The following is a 17,852-nucleotide window of genomic DNA, read 5'->3' as shown; positions in this document are numbered from 1 at the left end:
GTCCGTGTAAGTGTTACAACATGCACCCTAACTTCTGCTTTTATTGCTTCATTATTAGTCATGGGACAGACAGTGTGTGGAGTTACTTCCTGACAATTTATACCTTGGGAACCATTTCAGCTGAAAATTTTAGGAAAGCAAAGTCATTTGGACAGATATGTTAGCAGGGCATACCTATGGAGAGTCTGGCCAAAGAAAAGGTGTAGCAGATCACTCCCACTGTTTGTTACCCAGAGGCTGTGCAGCTGGCTGTCACCCAAAGTTAGTTTCTTCTGTTTTAAGAATAAAGTAATACCAGGCAGACCAGAATTTAGACATTATGGCTGATTTTGCCCAGACCTGCTTGTCTGTGTGTTCTGTCTTGCATAATCTACATTCTCAGTAGTATTGAAACATATAAAGAAATGTAGATTTGTTCATAGTTGTAAAGTACACAGCAGCAGTTTGCCCTGAAATGTTCAAACATAAAGACTTTCTCTTTTAGGTAGTCTGCCTTGTTTTTCCCCAATTCTCCCATTTTTGTATCTCTGAATTGCAAGGAAGGCAGAGACAGAACAATTTGTGGCAGAATGGTAGTGTCAAAAGCTAGTCACTAGTGGGTAGATTTGTCTTTCTCTCAGCTGAAGGCAGGAAGGAAGATAATGACATGTCAGGAAGTAACTAAGCAGTATTGATTAGGTTTTCAGTTCAGAGAGCTAAGCTGCTGTGATAAAGTAAAGGAAAAGAGCAGATGACTAGAATTCAGCTAATGTCCAAATCTCATGGTTGGAATCAGCCTTCTGGGTATGTCTTTCCCCATTCCTATTCTGGTGGCCACTTTATATCCTTCCCTAAGAAGGCATTGATTCTTGGCTACAGCCATGCCTTCCTGCTTGCCTCAGGCATCTGTTGTTCAGAAAACGACTGGAGTTCCTGAGTTGAGCTGCCATTGTCAATAGCAATTAGATCTTTCTTTCCTGAATGTGTCTAATCCTTTTAAAAGCCATCACAAATTACTAGCCATCCCCAAATCTTAAGAATATAGACATAAGAAGAGCACTGCTGGATCAGACCAGAGGCCTACCTAGTCCTGCATTCCTTTTCCCCCCACAGCTGCCAAATAGCTACTTATGAGAGGCCCATAAATAGGACACAAGGGCAGTAGCAGCCTCCAGCTTGTCTTTTCCAGCCTGAACCTGGAGGCAGCAGACAGTCAGCATGACCAGGAACCATTATCCTCATATTTTTTCTTAAGATTAGATCTTATGTGATACAGTTTTGTCTGTCCTCAGTGGGCCAACACTACGCAATATTGATGATTGTTGCGCTTGCTGTTGTACATATGAGAATCCAGCTGTTACATTTCAACCACTCATAAACCTGTCACATTCCATGTGCTTTTTTTTCCTAAACTGAAGCAGTTCCAAATATCTCAGTATTTCTTCATAGAGTTGGTGCTCCAATCCCTCTCTATTTTTTTAAAAAAATTCTACTAGTTCAGAAGTATCCTTTTGAGATGAGGCAACTAGAACTCTGCACAGTATTTACAGTATTGCCCATATACCTTTTATATAATAGGACTATGATGCTTGCTGTTCTTATTTTAAGTCTCCTTCCAAGAAGGTAGTAACATTTAGGACACAGTCCTTTGCATATTTAAACAGGAAAAAAGTCTTAAAACATCCAGCATTCCCCAGCTAGCATGGGTAAGTGGGGATGCTGGGACTGGTAGGCCCTTTTTCTGTTTAAGCACGAGTAGGACTGCAATTTTAATTTGTTTTTTTTTTGCTGACACAACTTGCTGAGCAAACATTTCATTTAATTTTTCTCTAGGATCCCACAATGTTTTTTCAAGCTAATTATAGCCAGTTTATACCCCATTAAGATTTTTAGTCCTATGGACAGTTACTTTTTCAGTCTCATCTGCCATTCTGCTCCCTGTTCAGACAGTATAGAAAGATCCCTCTGGAGCTGTTTGTAATCAATTTGGAATTGTATTGTCTTGAGTGCCTTTATATACTTGGTCATCTCACCTTATGAAGGAAAGGGGTGTTGGAAAGCTCGAATGGGAGATGAGTAGGGTGAATCAGGCAAAAAGTTTGCATCAGAAGAGGGGGTTCTCAGGGCAGAAAAAGGTGCAGGAGTTGAATGACTCCTTGTTGGCATCCCAGTGGTGGTAGACTTGTTCTTAAAACACATCCTATTGGAGGGCTCTGGCAGAGTGGAATAAGTTCAGTGTGCATTGTAATGGCGGTGGTATCTGATGATAGAGGGGACTGTTCTGATCCTATAGGAGCATAGGATAGATATTTTAAACAAACTCAGCAAAGGGCTTTCCCACTAGTAAAAGTGCATGCACACATGCACATGTGTGTGCAGTGTAATTCCTTCCCCCACTCCTCTCTCATTCCTCCACCATTAGATTTACTAGATGCTTAGAGAACAAATGTAAGCTTCCGGGAGTATATCAAGGCAGGGGGTTATTCTGTCTCACTGCTAGAGCTCTTTTGCTTCTCCTGTAAGATATCCTGAATTTGATCCCTTAAAATATCCAAATTATTGTGTTTGAGTTAATTCATATCGGCTAGAATTGTAATGTTATAAGATAAAGGAATGGACTCTGTTCTGCCTGAGCTTCTCCATATATTTTAGGGGGTGTTTGTCAGTGGGGTAACGTTCTAGGTAACATTTTCCTATGTCTTTGGATTACTTCCTTATTAGGGCATTTGCTGCTGCCGGCCTTCTATAATCTGGCCCTGTGCTCAGTGTTCTTCCTGAGTCTGGCACAAGGAGATGCTTCAAGCATTTGCACACCATCCAGTGTCTGCAAGACCAGCTGTAATGTCTTAAGAATGTGCTAAGTTTCCCACATTTTTTAACTTTCTCCTTTAGCATATCCTACCTTCGCTTCCCACCCAGTGCTTACCATCTGTTCTACAGCAGTGTGTTTAAAAGCCCTTGCATACAGTACAAATCTCAGTGGGGCATTACTTCAACACTGGCATTAGAAAAGGAATAGAATAAAACATGCAGGAAGACAACACAGCTCTTGTCAGATCAGACTGAGACAATGCAGTGAACTTGGGAGAAGGCAACCCTTATCCAGCATGGATCTGTAAAGATCCTCTTGTGAGAGATGAGGCAATTCAACACACGATGTCTTGACTAAAGAGGCGAGAGAGACCTGCCTGCCTCACAGTCCTGTTCTTCCCTGTGATTTTGTAAGCTGCTTTGGGACTTTTTAAGTAATTGCTGGTATGGAAATGGAAATATAAACAAACAAACTAACTTTGTACTCTCTTCCAGATTTCTAACTTTCTTAAACCCTGCCTCTTGGAACTGCCTCACAGTTTAAAAACCATGGTTGTGGAGAAATTTAGGAAATGCTTTCAAACAGTACGTGTGAAAGTGGTTCTTCAGCAGGACTACCTTTGTCCCTCATGTTCCCTTTATAGGCAAAGGTTGCCCCCTGACATTAAAGTCCAGCCATGCCTGACTCTAGGCGGCGGTGCTCATCTCCGTTTCCTGGCCGAGGGAGCCAGCGCTTGTCCGCAGACAGTCTCCGTGGTCATGTAGCCGGCATGACTAAACTCCGAAGTGCCCGGAACGCTGTTACCTTCCCACCAAAGTGGTACCTTTTTCTCTACTTGCATTTGCATGCTTTCGAACTGCAAGTGTGGCAGGAGCTGGGACGGAGCAACGGGAACTCACCCCGCCATGCAGATTTGAACCGGCAACCTTTTGATCAACCAGCACAGCAGTCTAAACCCTGCACCACCTGCATCCCCATGTTCCCTTTACTCCCTCTTAATTTTTTTGCCTTGAACATAAGAAATTGATTTACAATGAGTCAGACCAGTTCCTTCTGCTCTAAGGAACTTCAGTTTTGCAGGGTCTTGTGTCTTTCCAAGCCCAGAGGTCCTTCCAATTGGAGGCACCAGAGTTTTTACCTGGGACTTCCTGTATTCAAAGCATGCACTTAACCACTGACCTAGGGCTGTTCCCATGGCTCTTATCCATCTACACTGAGAATTGTTGGATAACGATGCAAATCTATGGAGCCCAGGGGTAGGAAGCTGAGCCACTGTGGGCAGTGCTGGGGAAGTAACAGCTTGCCTTGGTCGAGGGTCCTCTTTTCAGACCTGCTCATTGCTGTCAGATGAGGTTTTCCTATAAAACAAGCTTCTGCACTGCTTGGCTGCTCGTTCCTTTGTTTCCAGCAACCATGAATGGAATACAAAATATAACCCTGCTCTATAAGTTTCAGTGTATGAGGAATTGTTCTCCTATCTCTCTGCTTCACTAAATCAAAAACTGGTGACTGCTTCTAACCTCACTTCACCTTCTATAACATGGCTACCCTTGCAAGAGCCTCACACATTTGCATGCTTTGCAGCCAAGACCATAGTTCCACCTTTGCCTGCGTCATCTTTGTTCACTTGAAAGCATTCTGGGAAATCAGCAGTCATGTTCGGAAGTCTGTTGTAAAGTTCTGTAAGATTGCTACTAGTGCTGGAGTTCTTTTCTGAGTGTCAGCAAATTCCCCACTTCTAAATTTACCTAATCTTAATTTTGCAAGGCATATAGAAAAAGACAACTTCCTGTTCTAAAGGGGAATTGTGCTGCCTTTAGCAGGGGGAAACAGTCTCTCTAAGATCTGAAAGAAAAGGTTCCATTACAACCTTTTCTTTCTGACAGTACTTTTAGTCAGACTCATCAGGCACTCTGAAGTTGTATCCAGAACTCTTTTCCTGTGTAGACATCTCTGCAGAATCTGCCCTCTGGTAAAGAATTAGGTCCTGAAGTTTGTAATCCCTAGCAGTCATGAAGAAATGCAGGTAGCTTGAATGTGACTGGTGAGAGCCCAGGACATGAGTATCTGTTCTGTTGCTCTAGTGAGAATAGTGTTAACTTAGGGAGTAGAATTTCTCTGCTTGTTTCCCTTTGGCAATGAGTGCCTGGGGGACTGAGTTATTGTGATTGCAGGTTGCTACTTTTCAGTTTTGTTTTTGAAGTTCTAGTTTGTTTTTAAAGAGGCTGAAGACCTGTTTGGCACTGTAACAGTTGGCTAGTCCAGTTGGGTTTGTGGCCATCATTTGTCCTATTTTTGTGGAGTAGTGGGTGAGAGCAAGATGTGGCACTGGTAGTTTGGCATGCCAGATTAGAAGAGAGAGAAAAGAGAAGCTAAACATCAAATAATGATTCCCCCCCCCCCACTTTCCTGTTCCAGTTCTGGGAACTCTCTTTGCCAAATCCACTACTTCCCCTTGTTGCCAGGTCATTTGTAATTCATGGGTTCATCCTAAATGAAGGGGCCACTCTGGCTTGAATCACAGAGAACTGGTTGGATGATGCAGCTAGCCCTGTCAGCAGTACTACTTTCTCCTGCCAGATATTTTTTTGTAGAGAGGGCATTTCCTGCTCTTTAAAGAGGCACTGATAAAAACCCTTTCTCAAGAAACGTGTGAGGACCCCATGACCTTAATTAATTATAGGTTGTTTTCAAACCTACTACTCCAGGTTCTTCTGGGTGATGTTTATTTTGTCTAGGTTCTTAGCTGTTTGAGGTAGGCCTGTTTACGAGACTGTCTTAACAAGGAACTCAAGGCAGTTTAAGTAATTCTCCTCCTCCTCTCCATCTTATCCTCACAACAACCCTGTAACAACTACTACCTATATCGCATCATACATCATTCCCTACTCTCTATCAGGAAAAGGATGAGCGTATAATGTAGAAAAATACTGTATGAGCTTTGTACTTCAGGAAACAAAATGCAGGATTTGGAAAAATTTTGAATTCTGAGAGAACAAGGTGGCCACATGCAGAATGACACACTGGCAGAGTCTGCCAATCTGTTGTGACAGCAACAGTGGTATTAAAATCCCTGGGGAAGAATTGAAAAGGGAACAGCCGTCTCTAAATCAGAAAACAGCAAGACACTAATAGCCTTATGATACTTGTTCATATCATAAGGGCTAGGAACATAGTTGATTTTTAAATGCAAATTGAGAGCCCTGGAATTTTAGAGGAAAATTTCATAACCTTTGAAGTCATTCATACTATGTGCACGTATGTGTGTTTGAATGGTACTATTTGATAATGGTGCTGTATGGAATGGCCTTTTTCTCCACTCTAGAAATGGTTGTCACACTTCAACCCAGGGCAGGTGAATCCAGTGTAATATTATGGGGCTTTCTTCTACTGTTTGAAGCAGCAGTTGTTTTAGAGTTCTACAGAGATGACCAGATAATGGGTACCTCCAACAGATAGCCATTTGGTGAGGATTCCAGAATCTCAAAAGGACTAAAGGTTTGTTCAAACCTGGCAAGCTTCAGCAAGAAGGTATAACAAACCTGTAGCAATAAGTATATTGCCAGGACTCTTACAGAGTGAAGATTAAGAAGACTACTAATGCAGCTGAAGAGCAGCAGGGGCCAAAATGGAGTCAAGAGGATTAAGGGATTGAGGATTAGTGTCCTAAGGGACCAACCAGGTCTGGGAATCACTTGCAGAGCTGGGTGAGGTGAGGAAGGATTTACAGACCTATAGCATGAAGGATGAAGAATTGGATTAGAGGGTATTGATCCATGCCATTCGCAGATTCTTATGTACACTCTCAGATTCTTGAAAGCCACAGCTCTGGAGATACAAGCTCTGTTATGTTGTGTAGCTGGCTTGTATATTCAGTTTCCTCATTAATGGGGACTCAAACACGACCCTGCTAACATTTGACAGGAGAGTTCTGATCAGGATGAATCTGAGGGTTTGATTACAGCTGGTGCCACAAACTTTAGAAAATGATGCCACAGGAAACTGGCATGTGAAAACTAACACTATTTAATAGTCTGCATCTCTTCTTACTGAAACAAGTTTTGGTTCTACAGCAGTTCTGCCCAGAACTTCCTTCCGTGTACGCACTTGTGATATACCTTCTTTGTTCATTTGTTTTTTAGAATATATACAACCCACTTACTACAATAGCACTCAGGATAGCAAGCAATATTCAAAATATTATTACAGACCACCAGCATAAGAGAAACAAATCAGACCCAAATTACTCTGGAGGAACTCCTGGTTAATTTTGCTCCAGCGGGGTCTCACGTGGCCAGAAATGATTATGCTGAGTGTACTAGGTCCTGTGACCGGACCCATTGCTGAGGGCAGGCTGCACTCATCCTTGCTAAGTGCCAAATGGGAGCTGGGAGCGGTAGTCTAGCAACACAGAAGCCCTTCTGCTGCAATGCAATTGCCACTAACGCTGTCTGGTAGACAGTGTTCCATTTGGATGGGAGTTGAGGTTCCTGTTCACTTTAGCACTTAAAGTGGTAAAGGTTGCCTCAAAAACAATATCGAAACCTCAAGCAAGAGGCAAGTCAGAGCAAAATTGGGCGTGCGGTTTATGCTTCAGTGTTACCCCCATGACTAACCCAGGTAGGACTGCCTGCAGAAAATGAGCCTGAATTGATCATTAGTTGCTTCTTAAACAATTTCTTGGTTAATTCTTTTGAGGTATATTTTGAATATAGGTGTTCTTGAACTCTTACAACATAATAAAAACTACCACTCTTGATTAGAAAGCCATCTTGAGTATCTGCTCTTTAATTCTTTACAGCTGTGAAACACCAGTACTCGAGTAGCGCTTTCTTTTCTTTTCTTTTCTTTTCTTTTCTTTTCTTTTCTTTTCTTTTCTTTTTTTAAAGTGTGCCCTGAGCTCTCAGCCCTACCAGTTCAGGTAATCTGACTTTACTTCACCCCAGTCTGATCTGTACCACTGGACACAGTAGACACCATTCTGCAGTACTGGGTCAGGCCTGGTGCCAGGCCGTGCTTAGCTATCCCCCTTTCCGTCCTTTGGTTTCCTCCAGTGAGCCCTTTTTTCCCTGAAAGAAGAGCTCTTATACTTTGCTCTCCAGAAAGATCAAATTCTGCTTTCCAAATAAATTATGTAAATAACAGTAACGCAAAATTGCCTTGCGTGTAAAAGCTCACATCACTTCCTTTGTTCTGGAACGCAAGTCCTTGAGGTTCCGCCGAGGGAGGTGTGGTGGAAATGGGTGGTCTTGAGCAAGGGAACTCAGTGGCGCAGGGTGAGCGCGTGGGAGAGGGACCTTGCCACTGGTCGCCTGCCTGGGAGCGCACAGGTGGCAGTCCTGCCAGCAGGCCTTCTTCCGTGCATCTCACAGCAGAGAAGTGGTTCTTCCCACCTAGGTGGGCATAGGGTGGGAATGCTTTTTCCCCACATAAAATACCCATCATCCACGGTAGGAAACCACTGCCTGTACTGGCTGCAGATAATGGAAGGACTGTAGTTCAGTACATCTGGAAGGCACCACACTGGGAAAGGTTGCTGCTGTGAGGAGACAGGAAGCCTTCACTCATGGTTTTCTGGTGCTAGGGTGAGAGCGGCTTGGCTCAGGAAGAGTTTGTAATCTACAAGTTTCTAATGCAGATGGGTTGATAAAAATGGTATGTGTCCCTGTAACACAGGTGGACCTGCTTGCACTGCCACTTAAATTACGTGGTGAGAAGAATGCCTTTGTATTGCTGGCTGCAGCACCTTTTCCTCACAGCTGACTGTTTTCCCCTGCAGGCTGATGGTCTGCAATGGATCGGTTGTGGACGGCCTGCTGGAGGCTTCCCACTGAACATTTATGGCAGGTGCAAGCAAACAAAATCCTATGAGTATCTCATTTTAAGTTAACCTGGATGGCTGCAGCATCTTCTCTAGTGCTGGTTTGGTTTGGTTTTTTAAATCAAGTTTTATGTTTCAGTTGCACCCAACATGTACATATGTCTGTCATTTTATTATTCCTTGACATAAGGTAACCTCATTTCACTTTCTTTAGCCTTAAAAATGGGACCAACAAGTAGATCGTGGATCAAGGCAAAATACCTCTTGGAGGCTTCTCTTGCGATATAGTTCATGGGAACCACTGAGAAAGTAGGACCCTTAGGGCTCTCCCACTCCGTGTCTTCTCTAACAAACCCCAACCTGACTTGGCACTTTGAAAAACACTGGGAAAAGCCAGTGCGGTTTAGTGAAAAGCGTGCAGGACTGGGACTCTGGTGACCTGGGTGCCACTCTCTGCTTGGCCATGGAGCCCACTGAGTGACTTTAGGCCAGTCACTGACTCTCAGCCCAGCCTACCTCACAGGTGTGTTGTGAGGGGAAACGTGGAGATGGAGAACCACCGTGTGAGTCACCTTTGGTTCCTTGCAAGAAAAATGATGGTGTACAAATACAGTAAATGTAAAGGATCCCATGAATTTAAAAAAAAACCAGACTGGAGGGGTAGGGGAAAGGGGAGAAACCAATGAGGTGGCTTGCTGCAGTTCACTGACACTTTCTTCACATGCATTTTCCAGGTGAATGTCCACTGGAGGGGCGAGCACAAGAAGACAGAGTAGAGGCCTGTGCCTGTGAAGGATGCTGAAGAAAAGCAGCCTGGTTCTCTGGGGCGTGGTGCTTTTTGTGGCCTGGAACGCCCTGATCCTCTTCTTCCTGTGGACTAGGCCGCAGTCCTTCTCCGACCACAGCCGCCTTACTGCAGAGGTAATCCGACTGGCCCAGGATGCTGAGGTGGAGCTGGAGCGCCAGAAGGCCCTCTTGAACCAGATCCGCCGCTACAGTGCCCTTTGGAGCAGACGAAAGGCGAATGAGGCCGAACGGCTCCATCTGTCAGCTGCGGCATCTGCCCAGCCTCCCACGGCTGCCTCCTTGTCCCATCGCAGCCAGATCTCACCAGATGCTATTTTACCAGTTCTGGTGATCGCCTGTGACCGCAGCACAGTCCGCCGTTGCCTAGACAAGCTGTTGCATTACCGTCCCTCGAAGGAGCGGTTCCCCATCATTGTGAGCCAAGACTGTGGGCACGAGGAGACAGCCAGGGTCATTGCTGCCTATGGGGATGCGATCATGCACATCAAGCAACCCAACCTGAGCGATATCCCTGTGCCCACTGACCACCGCAAGTTCCAGGGCTACTATAAGATTGCTCGGCACTATCGCTGGGCCCTGAGCCAGGTCTTCCGGACCTTCAAGTACCAAGCAGCCATTGTAGTGGAGGATGACCTGGAAGTAGCGCCAGATTTCTTTGAGTACTTCCAGGCGGCCTTTCCTCTCCTGATAGCTGACCCGACTCTCTGGTGCATCTCTGCCTGGAACGACAATGGCAAGGAACAGATGGTGGATGCTGCCCACCCAGAGCTTCTCTACCGTACAGACTTTTTCCCTGGGCTGGGATGGCTTCTGCTGTCCGACCTCTGGGATGAGCTGGAGCCCAAGTGGCCCAAGGCCTTCTGGGATGATTGGATGCGACAGCCTGAACAGCGGCAGGGCCGTTCGTGCATCAGGCCCGAAGTGTCGCGCACTATGACTTTTGGCCGCAAGGGCGTGAGCCACGGTCAGTTCTTTGACCAGTACCTGAAGTTCATCAAGCTCAACGACCGCTTCGTGCCTTTCACCCAGATGGACCTTTCTTACCTCAAGAAGGATGAGTACGAGCACTCATTCCTGGCCCAGGTCTACAGTTTCCCTGAGCTGCGGGTGGAGGAGCTGCAGGGCAACCAGCACCGGGAGCTGGGCACTGTCCGTGTGCAGTACACCACTCGTGACTCCTTCAAGGCCTTTGCAAAAGCCTTGGGTGTCATGGATGACCTCAAGTCAGGCGTGCCCCGTGCCGGCTACCAGGGCATCGTCAGCTTTCTTTACCGAGGCCGCCGTGTTTACTTAGCACCTCCTTCTGACTGGACAGGCTATGATCCCAGCTGGAGTTAGCAGCCGATGATCCTTCAGCATGCTGGACCCTAGGAGGGAAAGGGGGCTTGGGGTGGGGTGAAACTCTGATTATTCTTTTTTTCCTGTGTGGCATTCGAGTGCATTCCAAGAACGAGAGTTGTTTTGTGCACTTAAAATGCTGAGGGAGGAGGGGCAGGTTCTGATGGTTTTTCTGATGCCGCAACAGAGGACAAGAAGGTGAGCAGTCCAAGCTCGCTCAGTCCTGTCCTCCAGTGCCTCTCTTCCTCTTTGACGTGGTGGCCTGTCCACTCATCAGATCCTTGGTGGCGTCTCCAGATCAGTGCAGTTTGAGGTCAAAGCCAGTGCTGAACCAAAGCAGGAACCTACTGAGGTTTTCTAAGCTTCAGTGAGCTGTTGCAGACTTGTGCAATGTTATGATCCAGCTAGCAAAATGCAGCTCACTAGCCACATGGTAAGGTCTGCCGGGAGCTTAATAATTCACCCGTGTCATGTATGTCGTTGCAAGCAAGCAAACATGGGGGAGTTATTAAATTCCTTTTATGCTGCTGTACCTTGCCGATGTGCCGTGTTTGGCTTGATTGGATCCCAGTTTCTGCACGCTCAAGCTCGAGGGCAGACATGAGGACCTTTTCTCGCCTCTTGCTACCTGTTCAGTTTTCATCTTGGCATCTGCTAGATGCAGGCCTCAAAGGCAGGAAGCGCCTTCAGATGATCGGTGGACCCCTGTAGAAGGACCATCTTTATTGACCATATTGGCCATTTTTTTACTTGGGTGTCCTGGGTAACCTAATTGTTTAATCCTGTTGCATGGAGGAATGGAGATCAGATCTGTACATTGATAGATACACCTGAATGTCACTTGCTCACGTGAGGTGAAGTGGGAGGAAAGAGCCCCTTCTACAGGACTTGCCTGAGCAGTTGTGCAAAGTAAGGGGAGAGAATGGAACTGAATGTTGAACGGAGAGAATGTTCCCTTTTATAGCTCCATGTCGAGGTCCGTTAACTGAAACCTAAGTGAAGTCATAGGAGGAGTGCGATGGGCATTTTCTTCTCTGCCACCCGCTATCCCCATCCCAAAGCCTGACACTGAGTCACAGACGTTTGGGACGCTCTGCATCTCCAGCCGCTGCTTGCCCAAAGAGCTTCCTGTCAACAAGCCCTTTAGGTAGCTCTGACAGGCAACCTAAAGCGGCCTTCCCCAACCGAATGCCCTCCAGATGTGTTGAACTGCAAGTCCCAGCATCCCAAGCTGGCACAGCCATTGGCTTGTCCTCCTCCGTACTCACCGTCGGTATGTTCTATCGCCACCATCGTATACCAGCTGCGGGACGTTTAAGGGGAAGGCAAGGCAATTTGTGGCCCCCTGCGCATGCCGCGTGCTCTTCCCGAAAGTGAGGAGAGCGGTCCCCTGAGGCTGCCTTAATTATCCTTGTGGGGGAGCCTCCTTCCTCAGTCGAGCATCGCGGCCGTGCTTGCTCGCTCCCCAGTGGCATTTCCTCATGGCTGGTTCCACTGGCTGCTAGATTGGCACTGGTGCAGCCACGTCTGTGGGAGGAGCGGCGGGGAAGAACCCCTGAAGCAGCAGGCCTGGCAGAGGAGCCCAGCCTTATTCAGTGGTACAGAGTTGCGCGTCCCCGTTCTTCCCGTGTTGCTCGGCTGTGCCAGACCCTCTCCATAAGGCGGGTGTGCAGAAGGGACTTCAGACCTCATTTGGCCAAAATTCCTACCACACCAAAGGGTAGTATTTTGTTTATTTGTTTTGGATGCTATATTACTTTTGTGTCTCTTCTTTTTTAAGACATAATACTGCCTCCATGATGAATGGAAGAGGAAAGCTTATCTTGCTTTTGAATCGGACTGAAAGAACTCCCTTCCTGTGGTCGAGTGCAATGAAATGAGTGTGGGAGGGTTTCCTGCCATCTCTTTGTGCTTGTGGTTGATGCAGATGGGAGGGCGGAAGACGGTGCCTTGCGGGTGCTGAATGGCCTGACGTATCTACTTAATTGTGTTTTTGACATTCTGGAAAACAGCAGTATTGCTGCAGAGTGTTGAGATTGCTCAAGGAAGGGGACTGTTCATCCAGATCCTCTAGCTTGAGATTTTGATATTTTTGTTCACCTTAGATCCTTTGTGAGGAAGGGGCACAGTGAAGAAGTACTTCATTGTGTGGGATGAAATTATATATTTCCCAGATTTGTGGGATTTCTGGAAAAAGGAAGTAAGGTAGAACTTGTACAGAACATGGATGGGAGTATCTATGGAAGGCAGAGATCCACCATGGCCTCTCTTCTCTTGCCTAACTTCTTGAAGTGTACATGTGCAAATGCTGCCTCGGGAGGATGGAAGAGAGCCTGTGGTGGTCCGTTGGCTTTTAGTTGGAATCTCTGGATTTCTCAACCAGTTTTAACCCCTCCTTTCAAAATCAGACTCATGGGCTGCAACATCAAAGCAGAAAACAACTCCAGGGTTGTTCTTGCTTTCTGCTATATGTTCCTTGTCTCAAAATTATCTCCGGTGCATAAGAAGGAGCACCTCAAAGGAGGACACCTCTTACCAGTGGAAGACAGCTACTGAGGAAGGGGAGGAAGACAGCTCTTCTGTCTCCATCTGCTTTCTCCTCCTGTCTTCAGGGGCAGAGGCAAAGGAAATGGCTGTTGGAAATCTGCCTTGCCTGCACCTTTGCCCTTCTTGTCTGGGCAGAAGTTAGTAGCATTTACCTATAGGACTCTGAGGAATTCACGCACCTGCCCACCCTTCCCCACTACCAGCGGATGGACAGTATTCTAACCAAGTGATTCCTGCACAAGCAATCTGCCTTGAAGGCTTCTCCTGTTCTTCCTGTCTCTACTCCCAGCCGGTATACTGGAGGGCAGGGATCTCTGAAGCTCATCCATCCCAGCTCTGCCCACGCTCCCTCCTGTGGCATGGCATCTGTGTGCGCGTTCTGTCCTCACTTGCAGTGCTCCCACCTCCCTTTCCATTCCAGGCAGTGACTTGGCTGAAGGGAATGGAAGGAGATCGGCTGAGATCCTGTGTGGTGCTGGGTCAGTTAGGGAGAATCCACCAGCAGCTGCAGTTTTCCCCCTTCTTTCCCAAGCCCCATTCTCCTCCATCGAACTGTCTCTCTTGAAATTCCAACTGAAGACAAGCTTGTGAAAACTTGGGATCATTGAATTAAGGTTTTGGATGCAGAGATGCTGTTTTTATGTCCAGATTCAATTGGTGAAAAAAAAATAAAGATGCAAAAACTTATTTTCCACAAAAAAATAAAAGCCGGTCCTTTTCAGACACCTGTGTCTTTGATGTAGTTGAGTCATTTCATGCCTGATAGTTGGCGTTTTAACTAGACGGAGTTCAGGAAAGAACAAATTGCTGTTGTGACCAGTCAGACCAAAGATCTGTTTAGGCCAGCGTTACATGTGATCCCGGGGTGCGACCTGCCTATGCACACACGTTGTAGCGATCCTGCAATGGATCATTCTCCTCTGCTTCTAGTGAAGAATATGAATTGAGAACACTGGAGAAGCTGCTGCGAAGACTGCGGGTGGGAACAAGGGTTGTGCGTCCCTGACCTAGAGCAGTGTTCCTTCCTTAAGCCAGCCAGCTTCTCACAGACAAATGATCAGTTCATTCCTGCCCTGCCTTTCTTCCCCTTGCAAGGAACCCAAGGCAACCTACAAGGTTCTCTTCATTTTATCCTCAGGCACGAACCCTGTGTGGTAGGTTAGGCTGAGACTCAGTGACTGACCCAAAGGCACTCACTGAGCGCCACAGTCGGACGGGGACTAGGACTCGGGTCTCGCGTCCCAGTCCTGCAGAGTCCCAGTGTTTGCCCTCCCCTCTTGCTGCATGCCAGGGGAATGGGCCCAGGGGCAGCCTACCTCTCAACAGAGCTGTATTCCATTCGGAGCGAGGACTGTACATCAGCATGCTTGGCAGCCATGGGTAAATCTCCAAACTCATACGAGCAACTGCAAGTCATGTTGAGTGTTTATCAGTGTAAAATCAAGGTTCTGGAAATTAAGAGTATGCTGAAGTTAGATAGGCGGGCAATTTCAGAAGCTGCTGCAGAGCAGAACATTCATCTGGACGAGTTCTTGGCCAACTGTGACGTGGTGCAGCTACCTCTCCCTGTTCTTTAAACACTCCCTACTGATGGTTCCTAAGTCCTCTGCACACACCACCAACACACTCCCGTTCCTCGCAATCCTGGCACTTATGCAAAACAAGCCCATCACATGTGAGTTTGCATAGTTCAATCCAACTGTTAAACAAAGCTCCAGGAGGCTTCCTTTTATTTAAAACCGGTCATGTTTGAATGAAGAAAAGAAAAGGTGCTTAACTCTACAAATGGCTGCTTTTTTAAAAGAGTGTGACCAACCTTCTAAGACTTTGGCAATCCTGGTTTCTCCTCTGAAAACCTCCCAGGGCTGGTACACCTACATACAAACAAAACTTTTCTGCCAGCTGTTGAATAAATTGGTGGTAGGGTTTGTAGGCTACTGCAGGATAATGATGAATCGTTGGCCTGCTGCTGAGTTGGCTGCATTTTGACTGTGAGATCATTTCCATTATTTCTTCCCAGAAAGATCTGTTCCTCTGTGCCTTCCAGGCTTCTGCCTCTTTCCCTCCAGCTGCTGCAATTTTCTTAAAATATTTGTCAAAGCAGGAGAAGTATCAGCTGGCATTGGAGAACCAGAAAGATATGACTAGAAGAAGTAGGCAGGGGGTAATGATCTGGAGAGCTAGCAGGCTAGGCCAGTGCCCCCACCTCCTGAAAAAGCATTGAATTAAACGTTATTGATCATATCCTGTGTCCGCCTGCTTTCAGGACTCTGTATCTCTTAAATAAACACAGCTGAATGTTGGTGCAGGACCGAGAGCGGCTCTTCTCTGTGAGCACCATGGAGGAGAAAGCAAAAGGGATCCAAAGAGCTGTGCAGCTCCATGACACAATTTTCTTCCCCTCCTTCCAAACTTTCTATTCTACCATCTTATCTCAAGACCCCAGGCAGTTGAAAATATATACCAGCTATAGAATGGAAGACTAGTTTTTAAATTAGTTTTGCAATGGCATATAACTGAAGGGAGGCTGTAATAATTCCCGAGAAGGGGAAATGAACCAAAGGAGAGTTCTATATTTAGCCGAGTGGTGTGGTGGGAACTAGGAAGGAACACAAGTCATCACTGTATCACCAAGTTTGGATTTGACTTAGACTCATTTAATGATGCGCCCCATGTAGGTCTCTTGTGACTATCTGCTTGATATAAAATGGTTTAGCTACCTCATACTACACCTGAAGCACCACTACAATTTTTATGTAATTTGGATTGTGGCGGGGGGGGGGGCAGTTTAAGAAAGACGAAAAGGAAAGGAAAATGTATCAAGGAATTATTTTTCATGGGAAGTCTTTTTGAATCGAATCTAATGTTTCACAAGTACAGTAACGCAAGGCATGTCTGGTAGATTTGCTTGGAATGGCCAATCATAGAAGGGAGATTAGTTTCAGTCCCTCTGTTTTTGTTTATATGTTAGTTGCATTGCTTTTTAGTGAGGATAAAGTCTTAATCCATTTATGGGAAAGTTACAAGCAACTAAAGCCTCAATCCTACACATGCTTGGGCATAAAGTCCTACAATTCCTGGCATACATTTGTAGGCCTCCCCCCCCCCCCCCATTTTCACATGAGTAGAAGTGAATGCTAAAAGTAGATTTCCTATTGCAGGTTGAAGCTAAAAATGATTCTGTATCTGAAGAGGTTGACCAGTATGTGTGTTTTATGGGAAGCAAAGTAATACATTGACCTTATAAAAGTATTGCATTTTTATTGATTAGTCCCAGTAAGTGGAATTAAAATTCCATTTGCTTCTAAGAAAGAAAGAGAAATTTATATTCGGGTGAGCCCTCTTGTGTGTACATACCCCAAGATGTGAAATGCCTGCACAAATTCCATTTTTATTGGGGTAGCTTGAGCTGGGCTTTGTATGCAAGCATGCATATTCAATTAAAATGCTCCATTGAATTGGTGCAGAAAGGGCTCCTGATAGCTCTTGGGGGAAAGCAGAAAGCAGAAGAGCGGTTCTATTTGGTAGATCTCTGGATAAATTGAAGTAAATCAGCAAATGGTTCAAGGAGGGCAACAATAAAATGATTCCTCTCCATTTAAAAATAAGCCGCTGCAGTGAAGGAAGCCAGCGGCTCTCAGGAGTGGAGCTTCTGCGTTCAGAACAGGTGCTCTTCCACTTAGCTATGCCATCCCTGCTGAGGCACACACTCCCTACCAGAGCCATAATTTCACCAGTTTAGTCACTTGACAGAATAAGAGGGATATTAAGCCATAGAAAATGAATGTATTTTCTTAGTACTATCCCTGCTGCAGAAAGAAGAAAATGGTAGTGCATCAACCATTTTTAGCTAAATGTTAATGGAAAAATTCACTAATTTCATCACTAACACCAAACCCAAATGGTGAGTTCTTGGAGCAATGGAGTGGAAGCAAGAACACAGAGAAACAAAATCGAGATCATCACAACACTTGGGAAAGCCCGGTTTTTGCAGAGACAAATGTTAAATCACAAACCTAAGCCGCCTTCCTAAAAACCGCTCAAGGAGGACTGACGACAATATGCTGTCATCCGGTTAAGGTGGAAGAGAAGTGAAAAAGTCCTCGGTGGCAAGAACCCAGGGTGGAAGTGCTTCTCTTACTGCATGTTGTAACATATTACTACATGAAGGATAGACTGCAACCTCTCGCTGCGGGCCCAACTTCTATTCTACATTGATACTTAATTCTCACGGGGACTCTCAGAGTGGCCAACAAACTTAGTAATTCTAATGAGGAGTATTAACAATAGCGCTTTTAATCATTGCGTAATAATTCGAAGAGGAATGACCAAACACTCTCCTTCCTGTGTAAAGCGAACCTCTTTCCACTCGGGGGGGGGGCGGGGGGGGGCAAAGGCATTCTGCAGCCTGAGACAAGGCAATGCCAAGTTGTCGTAAGACTTGAGGTTTCCGAGTTCCTGTCGGAAAAAGCCGAGCGGCTCGTCGTGATCCACGATGCCATCGTGTGGCAGAAACGTGGAATGGCAGCCAGCTGCCCCGGTTAGCAA

General features: G+C 45.9%; 1 protein-coding gene and 1 long non-coding RNA gene across 11 annotated transcripts in view; one reads left to right on the top strand and one right to left on the bottom strand.

Moving 5' to 3' along the window:
• MGAT1 (alpha-1,3-mannosyl-glycoprotein 2-beta-N-acetylglucosaminyltransferase) overlaps window positions 1-14,025 on the top strand; it is a 42,689-nt gene extending 28,664 nt beyond the window's left edge. For 9 of the 10 annotated variants that reach the window (XM_044451773.1, XM_044451770.1, XM_044451772.1 and 6 more), the window contains one exon: window positions 9,347-14,025. In XM_044451773.1, coding sequence (XP_044307708.1) covers window positions 9,408-10,757 — 1,350 coding nt within the window. In that variant the 5' untranslated portion in view covers window positions 9,347-9,407 and the 3' untranslated portion in view covers window positions 10,758-14,025. Of the gene's footprint in view, window positions 1-3,434; window positions 3,505-9,346 lie in introns of those variants that run through there. The other variant, XR_006416751.1, reaches the window with a different exon arrangement.
• LOC123034437 overlaps window positions 1-17,852 on the bottom strand; it is a 29,499-nt gene that overhangs the window by 11,225 nt on the left and 422 nt on the right. Inside the window, exon 2 of the long non-coding RNA XR_006416753.1 lies at window positions 14,621-14,752. This is a non-coding gene — a long non-coding RNA (uncharacterized LOC123034437). The remainder of the gene's footprint in view (window positions 1-14,620; window positions 14,753-17,852) is intronic.

This window comes from Varanus komodoensis, unplaced genomic scaffold (genome assembly GCF_004798865.1).
Source record: "Varanus komodoensis strain SLA01 unplaced genomic scaffold, ASM479886v1 scaffold6_4, whole genome shotgun sequence".
Lineage (NCBI taxonomy): Eukaryota > Metazoa > Chordata > Lepidosauria > Squamata > Varanidae > Varanus > Varanus komodoensis.
The sequence above is the reverse complement of the archived record's forward strand: the minus strand, read 5'-3'. Positions and strand labels throughout refer to the sequence as shown.